The sequence below is a fragment of the Drosophila subpulchrella genome, chromosome 2R, assembly GCF_014743375.2.
Source record: "Drosophila subpulchrella strain 33 F10 #4 breed RU33 chromosome 2R, RU_Dsub_v1.1 Primary Assembly, whole genome shotgun sequence".
Taxonomy (NCBI): Eukaryota; Metazoa; Arthropoda; class Insecta; order Diptera; family Drosophilidae; genus Drosophila; species Drosophila subpulchrella.
In genome coordinates this window covers 6767646-6781468 of record NC_050611.1, presented here as the reverse complement: position 1 = coordinate 6781468, position 13823 = coordinate 6767646, and the positions used below count along the sequence as shown (strand labels likewise).

Here is a 13823-nt window from a genome sequence, read left to right as displayed (position 1 = left end):
TACCGACAACCGATGGGCTTAATGTTTCATTATCGGGTACCGCTTATCGTTCAAATTGCTATCCACTGTCATTACTATGCGCAGCTCGTTGCACACGCCATCATCATTATAATGATGATATTACTGGCAATCCTTCATTCATGCCCCTAAAGCTTTTTATTTTGTGGTGGAAGGGGGAGTAAGTAAGTAAAACACCTTGCAAAAATCTGTTTTTCTTTAGCTGTGATTTCACATTTATTTGCGAGACTTTCCTCCTTTTATAGCACATTTGTTTATTGTCCTCCTTTCGGTTGCATAAGTTCGGCTTCAAAAAATACAACGCTTTCAACGCACATATATATTCATAATGGTATATCTAATATAGAGCTAACTGTAAGCTTAATGTACAAAAGAACGGTTTACGATTAAAACTTAACAGCAAAAGCCTACGAAAACTAAGTGTAAACTTTAAACTAGGAGTGCTAAGGCTAAAATCTAGAAAACGATCAGCAGAGTGGGAAAACCAATGAAACAGTTTATACAAAAATTAATGGCTAGCTAAAAATTACAAAAGTAAGCACTCGAGAATACTTGGAATCAAATGGCGAACACAATCAGAAGTCACACGCACACACTCACTCGCTCACACAACATTTGCCACGAACATCTGTATATATCTGTATACATATATATATATATATAGTATATGGAGCTAGGTGTATAGTCTTTTAACCAGCATAGTTTTTTGTAGGATAGTGTAGTAATCGTAGTGGATAAGGTAGCTTTACAACGACGGATAGTTCAGTGTTTGTATTCGAAAATGCAGCGAAGCTTTTTGGGGGTTACGACCAAAGCCCGTAACTCCTGGTTACCTAGTAGAAGGACTCGTGGGATCCGTCCAGACATTGGCTGGCCATGCGGAGGGTGAGTGCCTGGTAGGGAAGGGGCTTGCCCATGCTCAGGTTGGCGGTCACGTAGACCAGGTAACTGGAACCCGGATCGAGGTTCAGTATGGTCTCCGTTTCGATGTTGTCGGGACTGAGGGATATGGTATATTATTGTTAAAAACCTATTTTTCTATGGTGATGATATACCCACCTCTGCTGCCTTTCCCTACAAGTCATCCACTCAAAGTTCTTGTACTGCATCACCCGCTTGGGCACAAAGTCCATGCAGTAGTTGGTGGAGTCCACCACGCTGCGATTGCGCTGCGGCAGGTTGAACACTATGATGCAGTAGCTGCAAGTCGGAAATATAGTATATCTTATATGGTAATTTTAGATCCGTGCCTTACCTCAACTCGCGTTCATCTGGTGAGCCGTTCCAGGCGATGGTGGCTCGATTGCACCTCGTTCGCACATTGAAAACACTGGTGTTCTGTGGCAGTTCGGGCAAATCCCGGAACAAGGCCTCGCTGCTCAAGGCCACCTGTTAGGTATATGGTTTTTATATTGTAGAATATAGTAACTAGATAGATCTTTCCCCCTTACCATAACTTTCTGGGCCCGCAACGCCTCATCCTCGTTACTGGGCTCGAATCGCATTAGATACCTTTCGCCTGGTAGCACTCCCTTCTGCCTTATATAGGTGGGACTATAGAAGGCCTCCGTTCTTCCCACCTCATTCCGCTGTCGCAGTAGTTTCACCCGAATCTCGCTGCCGGAGCAGGGAATTAGGAGGTGCCTCATAAATGGCTCTTCCGCCTCCAGTATCGCCTGCGGCACCTTGAAGCTGTACACCTGCTTGCCATGTTGTCCTCCGATCTTCAGTTGCATCAGAGCCTGCAGTTTCAGGGACAGCGGTTGGGTTCGGTTGAAGTTCACCTGGCTGCTGGCCAGTCGAACGGTGAGGTTCTGTCGAGCCTGGTGGACTCCGAACAGGTCCAACTGGTAGTTACTCCTTGGGAGAAGGCGTCGCAGCATCTGCTGGCGCCTCTTCCCCGTGCACACTATGTGCAGATTTAGCCGGGGATTGAGTCTCCTCTCCCTTTGAGGTGGTGCACCCCAGACGAGATCCATGGGATTGCCCCCGGAGCAACTGGGGGTCAAGGGTCGCTGGTCTATGTAGGCGGACACCGCCTGGCAGAAATTATCAAAGGTTATTCGCGGAGTGTTCATCGAGACTCTCTGTACTACCAGACAATAGTGCATGACATGGTAATCACACTTGCTGAAATGATGTATGTATAATGTATATGAAATAAGTCTGCTCTTAATTAAAATTGGTATCTCATTAACGTGGAGTACTTTGTATAATTTTAAGGGAAATGTTATATAAAACAGACATCGTCAAACTTCCTAACCTCTTAACAGATTATAAGTACAGGTTAGGAACTCTTGATATTTGCTTACATTTCTTTGACGGCTATGATATTTAAGAGGGAATAAACATCGATTTTTGTATTTTCATGCATTTTTACAGAAGTCATTTAAAAGATAAATTAACATCTCTTCAAAAGAAAAGAGAAATCCTAAAAGGCAGTTTTCTAATATGTTAAGGACTACATATATTTTATTAAATGATTTTAATTTAACATCAAAAAAACATTTAACAATTAAGGACGAATAGTCTTCCCAAATCAGGGATGAGTAATTGGAGTACCATCTTAGCTAAAGACTTTTTGCCAAAGACCTGCCATGGTACTCTCATATGTTCTCCCTAATCTTTGGCCACTCACCTCCTGTCCCACTTGACGATCATCTCGCGCTTCCGCACGCGGTTCTGGGTGCGAATGGCGATCCGGTGCGTGGCGTTGAGGAGCGGCCAGTCGTGCTGGGGATGCTCCGCCAGGGCGTCCACCTTGAGGGCTCCCGAGTGGCGGGCCAGGACGAAGAGGTCGTACTGGCCGCGCAGGGCGCAGGGCAGCACCAGACTGCCCACAGCCACACCTGGGCCAGGTGCCACTGCCGCCGGCCGGAGGAGGTTTCCTGCCGAGGCAGAGGTGATCACAATCGGGATGGCGGGGTTAATGAAGGGGTCTTGGGCCCCAAAAGGGCGGACTTACCTGTCTGATTGTAGTACATCTTGCGGCCCACGGGCGCCGAAAAGCGAATCGTCAGCGGCGTCGAGTCGTTCAGGTTCAGCACAAATCTGCAAAACGCAAAACGAGATGAAGGCGGCTTTTTCAGGGGCGGAGTAAGTGAGCTGTTAACGCCCTTTGTCAAAAATGATGACACTAAATTATCACACGCAATTTGTTTTGCCGCCTGTCTGGACCGAACTGCACCAAATGAGTCAGCGCCTTTTGGCCATACTCTGGTCCACAGGGTCAGTCTGGTTGGTCAAGGGGTTAAAAAGGGATTCCTTAACCGCTTAAAATAACATTTTTAGCAAATAGCTTTCATTTTTAAATAAACAAATAGTCAAGAAGAAATACAAACTAATGGAACTTTTTATTATGTCCCACATAAGGGACTCAAAGTATAAGAGATAATACTACCAATTTTCTAGGATTATGTTTGGAATATATGGATGCTGTTTTTATCCCATCTTCTTCGTCGTTCTTATTTGTTATTTAGTTAACAATCATATATAACATGTATATTAACGAAATAATTTATCATAATTATCGTATCATAATTCTTCATCGTTCTAATTTGTTATTTAGTTAACAATGATATATAACATGTATATTAACGAAATAATTTATCATAATTATCTATAATCGATGTAGTAATATTGCAGAATTAAAACTTTTTTATGTGTTCTATCAGTTCCTAATTAGACCCCATTTTAAAGAGTGAATATCCTTAACCAGATCTGTTTCACATATACCCCTTTAATCCGAAAAGAGTATTCCCTCCTCGACTTCCTTTATCCTTTGCCAACTTTGTTTATCCATCTTCTCGCCGATGCTGTTGCAACATTGTTGCAGCCAAAGATTGAGTTCAAGTCCCCTGGGCACTGGACTTTTTCTCAACTTGCTGAGTTTTGTATTGTAATTAAATGCGAAATTTACGAGCAATTTTTCTAATGACAAACTGCTAAGACAAACGAGCTCGCCGATACACCCACATGGCACATTCCACATTGAACATACCACATGAGATCCCGACAAGGATGCAGTTTGCAAGGAGCAGGATGGCCATTCCAATGCAGCAAATGACTCATTGACTTGGCTTATGGCCGGCCATCTCGAGTTTTATTTTTATGACCGGCTACTTCCGGCCAACGCCATGGGCCATCATCATCATCATGGTCATTATCATCATCGTCATCATCCCCCGCAAACCGAACAGAAGTTAGTGCGCCATTCCCAAACCATACCATATAATACCATATAGTCGTATTTTTGGCCGCCCTGCCAAAAGGTTTGGATTGATGGAGTGTTTTAATGCATTTCGACCATTGTTGGCGGTGGCGCCGCTGCGACTGAGAAAATATTTGCTTTAATTTAAGCCTTGCATGTTGCAATGGCGATTGTTTGGCTCTGGTTGTTGGGGCCATCCTTGTTGTCGGCACGATGACAGCAGTCAATTATACAAGGCAAACATCGGCCAAAGGCGAAAGTTGAATGCGCTCCCGGACTCCGAGGCTCGGAAATGATTTAATGCATTCCCAGCAGCCCGCAGTGAGTGTTTTAATGGATTTGAAAGGCTGGGATTATCATACCACTGAGATTATTGAACTTTATCAGTACTTTTTGATATAAGACAGCTCTATAGATAATTTAAATTTAACTGATACAGTTGGAACTGCACAGTCACAAACTTTTCTAGATAAGATACAATTTTTTGTAACTTGCACACTCTTAATAACCAATATGCCTGAACTGCAATGCGAAGGATATCCGCCCTATCGCATGCCCACTAAAATTCACACCAGCCGCAGTTAATTCGCCATTGTCCAACGTGACAGACACCAAAATGTGGAGGAATTATCAAAGTGTCATCATATTCTTCCTACTGCAAGTTGGGAACCTGTCCCAGGGAATAGTGAATCCCTCGAATGAGACGGCCAACACGGTAATCTTCATGCTGCCCGAAAAGGATCTTGGTCCAGATGTTTGGAAGGCCGGAGTCGATTGCCTCGATAGCTTCTCGCAAATCTTCTTCTATCGCAACCCCGTGGAGCGCTACACTAGAGCTTATAACTTGGTGCTGGCCCACGTTTTCAAGCTATCCAGTCCGGCGGATCAGATTCAGGAGGGATTCAGCAAGCTAATCAACGAGGCAGCCACGGATCCCGGGGAACCACATAGACAGGAACTTTTTCAGATTCGCGTGATCTCCAACAAATCCAACAAGACGATCAAAAACTTGGGAGATCTTGTCCTGGCGGATAACTATGTGGTAATTGTGGACTCCGTGGAAACGTTATCTCAATTGGTGAGGAATCACACAGCCAAGATGAGGTCCTGGAATCCAGGAGCCCGTTTCCTGGTACTTTTTCACAATTCACAGTTGTGGAAAAGTCCTAGGATTGTAGCAGGCAAGATTTTCAAAACGTTGATGGAGAAGCTTTATGTGCATCGAGTTGCTTTAATCTTTGCCACCTCCCCTATGGACTATAATCTGTTGGTCAATGATTACTATAGCAATGTGAACTGTAGGATTCTGGACATCCAGAGTGTGGGTCAGTGTCACGATGGTCAGCTTTATCCCAGTCCCAAAGTTGTTCACGCATCCATGTTGGACTACGTGGCTGGTTTCAGTCCCAAGAACTGCACCTTCTTCGTCTGCTCCTCCATCTCGGCCCCCTTTGTGGAGGCTGACTGCATCCTGGGCCTCGAGCTGAGGATCCTCGGATTCATGAAAAATCGGCTGAACTTCTATGTGAGCATTTACCATCCCTAACCTTTGATTTTTGCTAACTATAAATTGTATTATCCTTGTGGAATTCAATAAAGATTCTTTTCAATAGGACTTTAATTACAATATACCAGAAATAATCCCCTTTTCCTGTTGATAGGTAAACCAAACCTGCAGTACTGAGTCACGTGGCGAGGTTGAACCCAATGGCACCTGGACTGGCTTGCTCGGTAAACTGACGAACAACGAGTGCGACTTTATAATCGGTGGCTACTATCCGGACAACGAGGTGGCCGAGGTCTTCTGGGGATCGGATACCTATCTGCAGGATGCGCACACCTGGTACATCAAGGTGGCCGAAAGACGACCCGCCTGGCAGGCGATGGTCGGGATCTTTGAGCCCTACACCTGGCTGGGCTTTATCTTGATTCTCATTATCAGCTGGTTGTTCTGGTTTGCGTTGGTCAAGATACTGCCAGAACCTAAGTACTACCAACAGTTGAGTTTAACGGCCATCAATGCCTTGGCTGTATCGATTTCAATAGCCGTTCAGGAGCGACCCATGTGTGAGTCTACGAGGATATTCTTCATGGGCCTAACCCTTTACGGTCTGAATGTGGTGGCCACCTACACGTCCAAGATGATAGGCACCTTTCAGGATCCCGGATACCTTCACCAGCTGGATGAACTGACGGAGGTGGTGGCAGTGGGGATACCCTTTGGCGGCCACGAGGAAAGTCGCGATTGGTTCGAGAACGAGGATGATATGTGGATCTTCAACGGGTATAACACCTCACCGGAGTTCGTACCGCAGACGAAGAACCTGGAGGCGGTCAAGTGGGGCAAGCGGTGCATCCTGAGCAACCGGATGTACACGATGCAGAGTGCCCTGGCCGATGACATATACGCCTTTCCCTACAACGTCTTCAGCAGTCCGCTGCAGATGATCATGAAGGCCGGCTTTCCCTTCCTCTTCGAGATGAACAGAATCATCCGGCTGATGCGGGACGTGGGCATCTTCCAGAAGATCGATGCGGACTTTCGGTACAACAACACGTATCTGAACAGGATCAACAAGATGCGACCCCAGTTCGCGGACACCGACATTGTCCTGACCACGGAGCATCTGAAGGGACCCTTTGGCATCCTGGTGGTGGGCATCTGCTGCTCCACCCTCACATTTCTCGGCGAGCTAATGATCCGCCATTGGCCCTGCCAGCTGGTCAGTGGGAGCAGGAAGCAGCAGGAGAGGAAGAGGAAAAAGAGGAGACGCAGGAGGAGGAGGAAGGACCCAAAGGATGGCCACTGGCAGCGCCAAGTTCAAGTGGCTCCAGTCGTACGATTTACGCCAGTCAAACGACGCAAAGTTTTCTAGGGACAAACAAGTCAAAAGTAAACTAACCCAAACTAACTCCCCTAGCTGGCTGCGATAAAATTGACTCAATTCACATAAATTTGCAATTGAGAGACACTGACTCTGACTGGCAATCCCACATCCCCCGGCATCCCCCCTCGAGTGTCTGGGTCTCTTGTCTGGTCTATAGTCTATATAGATATAGTATAGTCTGGTCCGTGCCGTTCGGGTCGCTTCTGTTACTTTTCACGCGAAATACTTAAAATCAGAGACAAAATTCTATTTTTGCAAACAACAACGACGCGGTGTCTGTGCCTCGTGCATTTGGAATTGGGAATGGGAGTGGGAATGAGACTAAGGCACCCCGCTTTCCGCAAATTGACAATCAGCTTCAGATTTCCCAGCTGCACTGCTGCAGCCGGAAAACTCCGAGCGAAAACACAGATAAAGAACGAGTTAAGCAGATATCCCTATAAGTGGCGCATTCGCTGATTGCGAAGGAAGTTGCTGCAGTGCAGCCAAACAAATATCGCTTCGATATCAGATGGCACAAGTTTCGATTCGAAAATATCCCAAATGGAATTGGAAGTAGAACGCAGGACGTATATAACGGCAGAGGAAGGAAAACTTTGGCGGAATTATGTGAGTTACAGGATATAAATTTGGTAATTTCTTAGGGATTCCTATTTGATAGGTAGTCGTTTTTAGGAATATGTAGGGTTGTTTTAGATGGCCGGCTTAATCTTCGAATATTAAAAGCTAGGTAAGCTAAAAATTAAAGAGTTATTTAAGATTATTTAAGATGTAAGACTATGCAGTAAATCCAAATACATATCATATTTATATCTATCCTACAAGGTAATGGAACTATTTTCAATTAAAGATATAATTTATTTGTACTTCCAAGATCTATAATTTATTTTTAATATTGGGTAAAATATAATCAAAAAATTCAAATAGAATCCAGGGAATATTAGATACTCCATAAATCAGATTTCGCGTTTGGAAAATTCCCATGGCAGTGCTTGTACGCCTAGCCACTTGTTGAGACAATTTATCATCTGTTTTCATTAATGGATCTTATGGCCGACATTGAGTGCCGGGGATTACTCATCCGCTGTCACTGGGAAGTCGAGTGTAAATAGAGCCCACCCACCCACTTACCCACACGGTTCTCATTTCACTTGTGATCCTGATGTCGGCCAAGAACATAACAATTATTTGATATCTCTATTATGCCCCAGCACACTGATTTTGACTCTGATACTGATTCTGTGAGTGATTCACGTCGAAAACAATGCGAAACAAAGGCACACTCAATTACTCACACCGAAATGGGCACAGTGAGCACTTAGTGTCTGTAATTTGAAAATTGCTCTACCCTTCCCCTCGGCTGCGTCTCTATTTTTTGGGAAATTTAGACTATTGAACTATGGCGTTGATGCGAAGTCGTCTGACTAAGAGCGACGCCCCTCTGTCTGTTGCTGTTCGGTTTGGTATGGTTTGGTTTTGGTTTTGGCTTTGGCTTTGGGTCTGTCGATTGCGATTCCTATTCTGATTCCCATTCCTCAGTCCCATCCACATCCACATCCTCAGACTTACGCAGTCTCGACCGAGTATTTTCGTACTCTGTCAAGTGCTAAAAATACATACTATGCCCACTACACTCGTAGGAGATCTTTTCTGGCGGCGCACAATAATGACGACGATGTCGATGTCGATGCCGAGTTGATGATGATGGGGCATTGGTCATTGTGCGAGATTTTGCCTGTGCTACAAGGTCTGCGTAGTTCTGAGCTAAAACCAAAACAAAAACCTACAAAATAAAAGGCCAAAAACGAATTATGCTTCGCATTTTATGGCAATTTGTTGCTGCTGCTGTGGCTGCTTTGATGCGCTTACAAATAAATAGTTTCACGCCATAAAAGTCGAGATGCGGGCGGGTTTTTGCCGAGTGTCGGGCCGGGCAATAAAAGTTGTTTACACCGCCTGAGCCTGCGGCGCACATAAAAATGCAACGCCAACAACAATCAACAAACAGCATCAACATATTAACAACATTTTGCCTGCGTTCCCTACACAAAATGGCTGTGAAAGGGATATATCTGTTATATGACTGGTTGATGTTGGTCCAATTATAATCCTTCGAAATTACTTGATTTAAACTAAAATATATTTAAGTTCAAATCAGCTAACCTACTTCAACTCATTTAAATTGTTAATCTCCTTCTCTTCCCACTCATATGTAAAATTCTAGTTATTAAGTAAACCTGTAAATACAATTTAGTCCGGCCGAAAGTCCTAGCAACTATGGCCGATTCCTCCCTGTACCTTAAGTTTTAAACTTTTGGCAACAGAGTACAATAAATAAATAAATATTTAAGTTCAAATAAAACTGTTAAATCAATATACAACTAATCAGAATTGAATACAATAGTTGCTTTTCAAATTGTTTATAAAACATATTCATTATAGTTAAGTCGCTTAGGTAAATATATTTGATAACCTGGGCATTACAATATATTAGATTTTTACAATAACCTCTTTTATTGCACCTATTATATTTTTGTAGATATATTGGCTGGGAAAGGGATATATCAATGGTCCAATAAAACAGCTAAAGCAATATACATCAAATCAGAATTGAATAAAATATTTGGCTTTTCAAGTGTTTATACTACATATTTGTTATATGCTAGTTAAGTCGTTAAGGTAATATTTGATGATATTGATGATGAATACACATATCTCAAATCCTTTTTAAGAGGTATCCCCCAGTCGAGTGAATTCCCCTCTAGGCGGCCAGACAATCACCTTTCCGGCAGTTTTGGGGTTTGTTTTGATTTCAGGCCACTGACTGTATGACTGGGTGACTGGCAGCCCCAACTAGCCAGCGAATGCCACATGCCACAGGTGGCCGCAAGTGGCATCCGCGTCCAGAATGATCGACTTGCGAATGCGAATCGGGAATTGTGAATTGCGAATGGCGAATTGGGAACGGGAGCGCATATTGCGCCGTCGAATTAAGTCGTTAAATTAATATTTATGATTTGTTTGCGCAAAAATATTAACGCTCGCCCCTTGATTGGTGGATGGAAGGATACGCACGGGGCCACTAGGCATGGAATTAGTAGTGGAAATGGGAATTTGAATGGGAATTGGGGGTTGGGGGTACGGGCCTGCTGATTCTAGCAAAACGCTTAATGGCTGCACGCGTCATAAAGCCGATATTTGCCATAGCTTCTTTAGCGACCACTACCAACTCCTTTCACACGCTCAGCAAAGTGGGCAACTCGAGCCGAACGTCACGTACTCTGGTTCTGGATTTTGGATCTGGACTCTGGGCCCTCGGATCTCGGATCTCGAATCTCCAGAGCACCGCGAGCTGGTCACTCGAGCTGCCTTTTGGAGGCAATTGGAGCACTCTCGCCGGGTCGCGCGACACCAAACTATATTATATAGTGGGGAAGAAGTGAAGGAAACGATGCCAGAGCACTGAAAAAGCGAAACGAAAAAGGAGTTGACGACAAACCACGACATTAATTTGAATGTTTGCCGGCGTTCTGTGGCAAATGATCGAGTGTTATACGAGCCGAGGCCTCCAGTTTCCCCGCGACGGTTCGCACGTTCACTGGAGAAGATGAAAGCCGAAAACTGAAAACTGAAATCCCGTAGTCGAGTGGCCAGAGCCTAAGCGAAAACGTGACGGGCCTCTTTTGACCCAGGCCCAACTGCTGCGGCCCAAGGGAAACCGATGAAAGCCGTAAAAAAAGAACGTTACTCATACGCCACGTGCAACGCAGCGGGAACAGTGGTGCAGAGAAGTGCTGGAATAAGTCACTCTTGAAGGGGAACTCTAGGCGGGCATGGGAAATTCAATATAGGGGTGCTACGGAAAATCAAATATAGGTGTCACAGGAATTTATATCCAGCTATTTGAAAAGAAAAACCGAAAAGAGAAAGAGGGATTGCAATAACTTAAGCTGAAATTTGATAACCCGTACTTACCTTATTTTTCTTGGAATCTAATAGATCTAATTTAAATTGTCTTTTATAAATGAATTGTAATTAAGGAATATCAGTAAGCTGATTATTTTATTGGGAACTTAATGAATTTTTTCTGAATATTATTTTTTTGAGATTATAGGACATAAGCCTAAAAATGTCCTATAATCTTGAGCTTTGAAAGTAGTGATAAATAGATTTTTAGATATTATGATCTGATACCATTTTTAGTAACTATAGGTCAAAGAATTTCCTTTTTTACCCATCAAGGCCAGCTCAGAAGTCCCAAAAAGTTGTGTCCACCAAGTAATCTTAGATTAAAGAGGGAGCATATCCTATAGTTCAAGAGGTTTAGACATATAAACTGGGTCTGCATCCACCGTGCGATTTGTGGCGGCAGCTGGGAGGACAACAAAAGCTCAAACACTAGACAAATAAGAAGAAGAGCGACGGGACCACACACATGCAGACACACACACAAACACGTAGGACGACTGTAAAAAAAATCTGGCTATGGATTTCAGCTCTATTTTTTTTTGTTTGGCCAGCCACACGTCGTGGTTATAAATTATTTTTTTGCTCCTGCCGACTACTTCTTCTCACAGAGGCGCCCCTAAGTTTGGCTCTTTTGGCCATCTTTCGCATTTGTTTGGCCGTAATTTGATTTGTGTGGCAGGCGGCGTCGCCATCGCACTTAGCCGTATTGCTGCCCGTCATCGGAAGACCGTAAACCGTAAGCCGTAAACCGAAAATCGAACTCACCGCTTCCTCTGCCGCTCGACCAGGGCAATATGCACGGGCACATCCACGTAGAGGTCCTCCAGGTCGTCGAAGTCCTTCAGCATCTTGCGGTACCGCTGCTGCGAAGGACACTTTTGCGGCGGAACTGGCGTCGCCTTGGCCACAGCCGGCGAATTAGGATCCTGACTCAAAGGAGGCTGCAGCAGCTCCGTGGAGTCGAGGATGATGCGATTGTTGGCCATCGGCAGGTGGGAGATCTCCGCGAGGAGCAGCGGGCTGAGCAGGAGCACCAGCAGCAGCTCCACTCCGGGCAACATGGTTCTCCTGTTTTTTTCACTGTTTTGGTATCAACTATCCACTTGTTTTGTTCTTATTTTTGGATTTTTAGCTCTGGCAACCTTTGAGTCCCAAGTCTTTATTCAATTATTTGCTTTTTCTAACGAGTAATTTATTTAATAACTAGATGTTTTCAATGGCCAGCAAATTCGATTTATTTCTTGTTTGTGGCATGTTTTTAATTAAAGCTCGGGGAACAAAATCTACAAATTGCTTTACTTTATTTTTTTAATTGAACAAAACTGTGCCACAAAAATCTAGCTGGACAATCGTTATTTAGTTATTTTCAAAGGAATATTTCTAGTTAATCTTGCTGATGATACTTCTACTATAATTTTATAAAACTATACTTGAAACTCTAAGTTTTCTTCCCCTTTTATAGCCTTGTTAATATCCCTTATAAATTTTAGTCTTCTCAAGTCTTCTCCCAGTCGTAATTGTATTAAATAGTTTTCGTTTCCTTAGCTCACTTTCCTTTAGAAATTTCCAAGGAAGCTTTACAAATTCGCTGGGATACAAGAGTCGATGCTTCTGTCCGGCGTTTAATTCTCTGCCTCCCCTGAAAAAATGCGTTTCGGTTCTAATCCGTAAATCCGAAAATCCCGAAAAGCGAAGCCCTCGACTCGACTCGCCTGTGGCATCCAACCCCCACCCACTTCGTCTCCTGGTCTTCTGTCCTCCGCACAATTAAGGCCTGTCAAACCTTTGACACACGTCGCCTGGTGTCCCCCCAAAGAACAAGGCAACAAATCCACCCACAACTTCTTTGGCCAGAAAATAAAAATGTATTTTTTCCCTCTTTTCTTTTCAGGGGGAGTAACGCTATGCGTCGGCTCCTCTCTTCTGGGTTCCTCGGCTGTTTTTCGGGGGCGCCCAATTAATTGGGGGCTGCAGTGAATGTGAATCGATTCTCGGAACTGTTAGATTTGCTAATTGCGGCTGCCCGCTGACCCTTTCTTCTTCTCTGGGGTCCCACTTTAATTAAGGTTCTGCGAATTTGCGTGTGCCGCAACAATTGGCCGCCAGGGGGCGTGGATGGCAGAAATGGGGGGGCGTGGCGGGACTGAAACGCCACCTGTGGCTGTGGAACACGAGCAATTAGCCGATGGCCCACGCACGAGCACTCTTACTTTTACTTTGCGACCAAAAAAGCACTTTTCATAAATTGGTATTTTGATTTGTGGTTGCACGCATAGTTGGGATTCTTTTAGCGGGCTTTTCGCCGGGTTTCCGCCGTTTTACGCCGTATTTTCCACTCGGAGCGCACGCGACACGTTTCCCGGGTGCGGAAGTTTGGCTTCTGGCACTTTTCGCTGCTGTTTCCGCTTTTCTCGATTCTCGACGCTCGTCCTCGTCGTCCGTCTGCCTTGACGTGCAAACGCAAAATGCCCGAGAGTCGTGCGCAAAGAAAGCCAAAAAGCCCGAGCGTCGAGAGCAAGAAGCGACTGCGACGCCGGCGGAGCCGCCGACCGCGGCAGCGACGCCGGCCGAGGCAGCGGCAGCTCCCAAGGAACGAAGAAGGCCCCAACCAAATGCCGAAGACGGCCCGAAGTCTCCCCCACGCACACACACACACACCCAGAAAGCCCGAAAAAAGCAAGAACACACGATATAATCGAGGGCCCCGACTTTCAGATACCCGCTACAGACCTTCTTGG

The 13823-nt window shown here is 44.7% G+C and overlaps 2 protein-coding genes across 2 annotated transcripts; one reads left to right on the top strand and one right to left on the bottom strand.

The window, feature by feature from the left end:
• Positions 1-207: 207 nt before the first annotated feature.
• On the bottom strand, positions 208-13532 carry LOC119551466. Its single transcript, XM_037860819.1, has 8 exons — positions 13296-13532; positions 11851-12265; positions 2984-3069; positions 2657-2906; positions 1470-2148; positions 1274-1407; positions 1078-1218; positions 208-1017 (listed from the first exon to the last, which is right to left on the bottom strand). Exons 2-8 carry the CDS (start codon positions 12144-12146, stop codon positions 852-854), a joined length of 1752 nt encoding a protein of 583 aa, XP_037716747.1. The 5' UTR covers positions 12147-12265; positions 13296-13532; the 3' UTR covers positions 208-851.
• On the top strand, positions 4949-7109 carry LOC119551465. Its single transcript, XM_037860818.1, has 2 exons — positions 4949-5753; positions 5890-7109. The coding sequence occupies exons 1-2, from the start codon at positions 4953-4955 to the stop codon at positions 7102-7104; spliced, it is 2016 nt and encodes a 671-aa protein (XP_037716746.1). The 5' UTR covers positions 4949-4952; the 3' UTR covers positions 7105-7109.
• Positions 13533-13823: the final 291 nt, after the last annotated feature.